Here is a 6,000-nt window from a genome sequence, read left to right on the forward strand (position 1 = left end):
TCGTGACGGTCTGTGTGATAACAAAGAGAGAGCTTTAGCTTCTTGAACACAACGGTTCGATCCTTGAGCACAACGGTTCGATCCTTGAGCACAACGGTTCGATCCTTGAGCACGACGGTTCGATCCTTCAGCACGACGTTACGACCCTTGAGCACGACGGTACTATCGTTGAGCACGACTGTACGACCCTTGGGTATGATGGACTAACCTTTGACTTGATCCTTAAGAACTGATATTGTGTTGGTGGTGGTACGCTGATCACAAAGTGGTCTGCTTGTGTATTTCTGCCTCGTACACTTGAGTAGGAAACATCATGACTGCTGCTATTTAATGAAAACTAAAAATCTTTTTTTCGAAATTCTTGTTCATATCAGACAAGTACGTTATATGAATACTCAACAGTAACAGATTACCACTTAATTTTTACCTATCTTTCTGCCCAAGCAATTTTCCATTGTGCTTGAGTCTTACTTATTATCACCTAATAATTTAGTAAATTATGAGATATTCTTGATTTGGAAAACTGATAATGTATATATATATATATATATATATATATATATATATATATATATATATATATATATATATATATATATATATATATATATACCATCTACAAACGCAGTCATAAAAATGAGAATTGTAGCTCACCTTATTACGTCATTCACTATCTATACATTATGTAGACGTGAGCAGTTCTGATACGACAGAGAGGGCGAGGCCGTCCAGTTGAGCGTCCTTCCTCTTGTTGTGTGGGAAGGACAGTATGGTCAGCCAGCCAATCTCTCTCTCTCTCTCCTGTTGCGGAACACCACCGCCCCACATGCCCCAGATGCACCACTTATACCTTGCTTCCTGCAATGATCATAACGCTTACAGTTACCAGTAGTGATAAAAACAGTATCAGTATAGAGTATTCGACTGAGCAATATTAGGTATTCGCTCTACAGAATCTTTTGTACATTCCCACTTATGAAAACACGCTCTCATCTTCATGGGTCATATTGATTTCTTTTGAAAACGATTATCTGCACACCGAGCTAAGTGAGTGTATAAGATTTCAGGTAAATATAGACATATAAGCACCGATACATACACATGAATAAGCACTCATTGTTTACAAACATGGCTGAGCCATTAGAGATCTTATTCGGGGTCCGCCGTAAACTGTGGTAGTTCAGAGAGACTGCATATGTGCAGACTCCCTTCCTGTCAATATACAGTACAAGATCGAGATGATCATACGAACTAAAGAGTGGTGCCAATGGCTAGTAGAGTTTGTACGATAATACAGAGTAAGGCGATATGTGTCATAACATCTTGATTACAGCAGCTTTTTTAATTCTGGACGGTTTAGATGATATTGGTAGACTTCTAACAAAGTTACCAAAATCAAATGAGAGAGGGATGGAAGGATTGCAATCATTTGGAGTTCGAATATCATTTGACACTGTGCCGAGAAATAAGCCATTACATTTGGAAAGCAGAGTGAATCACAAGGATGGGGAAGTGGTGGGGTTGAAAGATCGACTAGGAGTTACATAAAAAGTGCCGAGGACAGCAATTACGTTGCGGCGTTCATCGTGGAAGGACGTCACTAGTGGAGTGCTACTAGGATCAGTCTTGTGACCTGTGGTGTTTCCGGTCTATGATGATGTACCAGAGGAGAGAACAATAAAAACGTTAGAATGCTTCGAGATGACCCAAAACTACTTGCAGATATTGGTGAACCGGTAGACTGTTAAAGATTCCATGGGGATCAAAATGTTCTAGGAGTTTGAAAAGGTTATTGGATGATAGTTAAGGAAAGCAAGTTCGCGTACTAAAAAGAAGAAAACAAAAGAGGGGGAGAGGGAATCAGGAAGACCTCCATGGAACTATAGTCTAGCAAGGAAGGAGCGGGAAGTTTAGGAGAATCATATTAGAAGAATCTTGGGTTATCAGTACAAAAAGAGTCATTTTGGTGACCACATCCGGGAAATTGATAAGGTATTTCATATATTATCAGCAAACAATAATATGCACCATTCAGCCTAATCAATGGAGATATATTGGAAAAACATGCACCGAGTAGAGACCTAAACTTGTAGGTGTGTGCTACCGGGCTCCGCCTACTCGAGATTGCACCCTGAGTGAAAAGTCACCTTTAGAATGGCAGTATCATCAGCAGTCCAGTCTTTGTTAAAGAGCCCCACTCCGAAGGAGTTTACATTTCCTTGCTACCAGAAGTAGCGCAGCCTTGGGCTGCAGGAGCCTTTCGAAAGGTCGTGGGTGACACACCAGGATTCTCAAAGAAATTGGTCCTAAAGTAATTATGTAATTTGTATCTGAATCCTTAAGTCAGCTCTGTCGTCGTTCCCACCTTTGCTGAGTAATTACGCAGTTTTGCAAAACAAATCTCAATTGCTGGATTTTTCCTACATCGTATTCATTCCTGTGATGTAGAATATTCATCATCAACGTGTGATCAAACATGCTTAGTAAACACATACCTCGAGCATGTTCAACATTCGGTAATCTTTATTGGCAGAACATAATGTGCTGCACTCTTCCAAAAAATGGGGAACAGAATACCTGGCACCACCAGGAGAGCGAGCAGGTGAAGTTTATATAAGAAAGGGACAGCGAGCAGCTAGCAGGCAGGAGGTTCACGCCGTGCAGGGATGAGGTACCTGGTGAGTGTCTCTGAACTTTCTTTGTGTTCCGACTCGGTGAACAGTTAGAAGGGATGGTGTTGTTTGTATGAAAAAAAAAAAACACCTGCCAAGCTTTGAGTGCATACTGCAATACAGTGTTAGTGAAAGTGTACGAATGTGAGGTAGGTTGGCGATGCGCAGGTGTCACTAGGAAATCGTTATATAAAAAAAAAGTGGGTCGGTGGAGGCGTGGTGTAAGGAGTTATTTGTCGCGAAGTAAGATTCGGAGTAAATCTATACATATACACTTGTATTTGCATCAGCATTAACATGATTCATGGTTCTGATTCATCGACTTTTTAGGTTTGGTTATTTTGCGTCGAATACCTCTGGAGAAACTTTACGAGCGTCACCGTAAAATTACAAAGAATTTGCGAAATTTCAGGATCATCCAAGGCTGCAAGAAGGTGCAGCTGTGAACCAAGACTATACTATCTTCGATCACAATTGGGCAAGAGGTGACACCTCTCGTGATTTCGGATTTCTCTCGCGGTTAACTGCAATTCATGAACTGGGATCTTTAACATATTTCGACCTCGCTGTTAATATTTCTCTAACTTTATTGTTGTTATGAAATCAATCAATTAGTACCTGAGCACTGAAGAATATAAATCCTTTTCCTTAAAGAAATGTCAGTATTGTGAGGTTTTTACCTTTTATTTATGATTTATGTAACTGGTTCCAACATAGCATCCTTGCGACGTTGCCATGAATATCAATGTCCTCCGGTCTGGCCGCCTAGTACATTCCCTTAGAGATAACTCCACCAGCCAACAGAGCGCCCGAGGCAAATGCTCCAGATAACTATAACCTCCCTGCTCAACACCTGCTCCCCCCGAGTCGTAGGGGTCATATTACCCACTTTGTTCAGTTCCTGAACCATGTTCTGTATTGCAGTGTCCTCTACATTTCATCTGAAACTTAGGACACTGCCCGTGCTACCTTCTACCCCACCCTACCTCCTCTGGACATCCCAGTATCCGAGGTGAGAGGCGGTAGGTCCGACGGTAGGTGTTGGCTGACCTTGTATCCGCCCTAGTCAGTGGGGTGATGAGTGAGTGACCTCAGCCTCAGCGATCCCGCGCGCACCATATATGTATGTGAAAACAATACAATTCCCCCCTCCCTCCTTTATTTTTACAATGAAGTTTAAGGTTTTGAAGAAGTTTTAATCCGAGTTTAAAGTGCTCGTCGCCATACATGTATAATCTGATAACATTTCAATTGGTAGTGGCTAGTGTTAAAACGCTGTATTTGCCGTAAAGATGATTATGAATCGTGGGAAAGGCAGAAATCAGACCTTTATTATGACAAAAACAGGCGGACAACTCACTGATGAGCACTTGTAGGATCACATCTGCCGCAAATAAGGCGAAGATCATCACGAAGTTTATATTCGAGAGCACAAACTATTATTTTTTTTTTTAATCTACTGTTTCTAACGTCTCGGAGGCGGAACAAAACCAAACGCTATTTACTAATGCAATAAATGTGTTAAAAGTACAGAATGGAATCTATACGAATTATCACAGGACTGTCTTGGATATGTCAATATCTAAACACAAATCTCGATTTGGCAAATTATGCTATAAAGCTACACTTTACGATGCAGAGTAGGCTACACGCAGTGCTTCAAAGAAATGGTTTGACTACGATTGTTGCAGTGTGCTTATCCGTCACCCAAGAGACAACCTTGTTGGCCGTACCATAATGCGTGCTTATGTCCCAAATTGAACTAGTATTGGTTCTGCTACGGTGCTTTAAAGGCGTCGTGCAAGTCTAGTTTTAATTACTTTTTTAGTTGTGTGTGGTATATTAGTGTCTTTCATTAAGCTACAAATTGATCGTAAGGTAGGTATCAGGACGGGCACTGATTTTTACTGAAATGTGTATTCTATTGGCCAAGTTCATGTACGTATGATGATTATAGAACTTTTTTTTTTCCTCCGTAGGTTCTTTTGGTTTTCGTGGGCGCCGCTAGCGCTGCGCCTTCATACGTAGCTCCCTACCCGGGCACCGTAGCGGCCGTGCCCACATCACCAGAATCTGCCCACGTGGCTGTCGCCGGGTTTCCTCCTGTCACGTACATCTCCCGCCATCACGCCCAGGATGAGCTAGGCCAAGTTAACTACGGTTTTTCTCATCCTGGCCAAGTCAAGAATGAGGTCCGCGATGCCCTCGGCAACGTGGCTGGTGCTTACTCTTACATTGACGCTGACAACAAACCTGTCCATGTTCAATACACAGCTGGCTTCGATGGCTTCCAAGTGAAAAGCAATAACCTCCCCGTAGGCCCTGGTGCCTTAGACGCCCCCGAGCCCGTTAGGGATACGCCCGAAGTCTTTTCCGCCAAACAAGACTTCTTGGAAGCGTATAACTCTGCTGCTGTTGCTGCTGCTGCTGCCCCAGACGATGAAGTGGTCCTGAAGGCAGCTGTTGAATCAGGAGAGGCTGCATTGTCGGAGGGTGTCGATGACGAAATTGAGACCGCTACAACGCTTGGAGTAATTGCTGATACTTATTCCAGTGGAGATGAGGAACCTGCTCTAGTGACTGATGAAGAGACACCTGTTGTTGTAGAAACAGTAGAAGTTGCCAGAATTGATGATGATGCAACAGTTCTTTTCACAGATCAATCTGAACCTGAAGAGAAATTTGCTGCTGAAGATGTCGACGTAAAGCAAGCCCCCGAGCTTGGTGAGGAAGAGGAAGCTATTGCCTTAAATAGCGAAATTTCCTACACTGCCGAGAGTACTCTTGATGGAAGTGCTAATGTAGCACCACTTCCCGAAAGTGATGGTAACTTTGTTCAAACGGTTTCCATAGAACCTGTAGAAGTCCAACCAAGCCTGGGAGCAACGGATGGCAATGCATTTTTTAGGACAATTGAAGTCTCTGAACTTTTTCCGACCTCAAAGCCTAAGCCTGTTGTCGACACAGTAGCGTCTGACGCAGGCATTACGAAGACAGACTTCCAGGTTGTTCCAGTACAAGTCCCTCAACTTTTTCCAACTTTAAAGGCTGAGCCTATTGTCGACACTTCAGCGTCTGACGCAGGGATTACGAACGTAGACATCCAGGTTGTTCCAATACAAGTCCCTCAACTTTTTCCAACTTTAAAGGCTGCGCCTATTGTCGACACTTCAGCGTCTGACGCAGGCATTACGAACGCAGACATCCAGGTTGTACCAGTACCAGTCCCTCAACTTTTTCCAACTTTAAAGGCTGAGCATATTGTCGACACTTCAGCGTCTGACGCAGGAATTACGAAGGCAGCCTTCCAGGTTGTCTCAACTGCTGC

At 43.0% G+C, this 6,000-nt stretch overlaps 1 protein-coding gene across 1 annotated transcript in view; it reads left to right on the forward strand.

Moving 5' to 3' along the window:
- The first annotated feature begins 2,527 nt into the window (after positions 1–2,527).
- Positions 2,528–6,000, forward strand: part of LOC139754107 (uncharacterized) — a 4,085-nt gene continuing 612 nt past the window's right edge. Inside the window, exons 1-2 of the mRNA XM_071671192.1 lie at positions 2,528–2,678; positions 4,652–6,000. The exon at positions 4,652–6,000 is cut by the window's right edge and continues 612 nt beyond it. Coding sequence (XP_071527293.1) covers positions 2,667–2,678; positions 4,652–6,000 — 1,361 coding nt within the window. The 5' untranslated portion in view covers positions 2,528–2,666. The remainder of the gene's footprint in view (positions 2,679–4,651) is intronic.

Source organism: Panulirus ornatus, chromosome 16, assembly GCF_036320965.1.
Source record: "Panulirus ornatus isolate Po-2019 chromosome 16, ASM3632096v1, whole genome shotgun sequence".
NCBI lineage: Eukaryota > Metazoa > Arthropoda > Malacostraca > Decapoda > Palinuridae > Panulirus > Panulirus ornatus.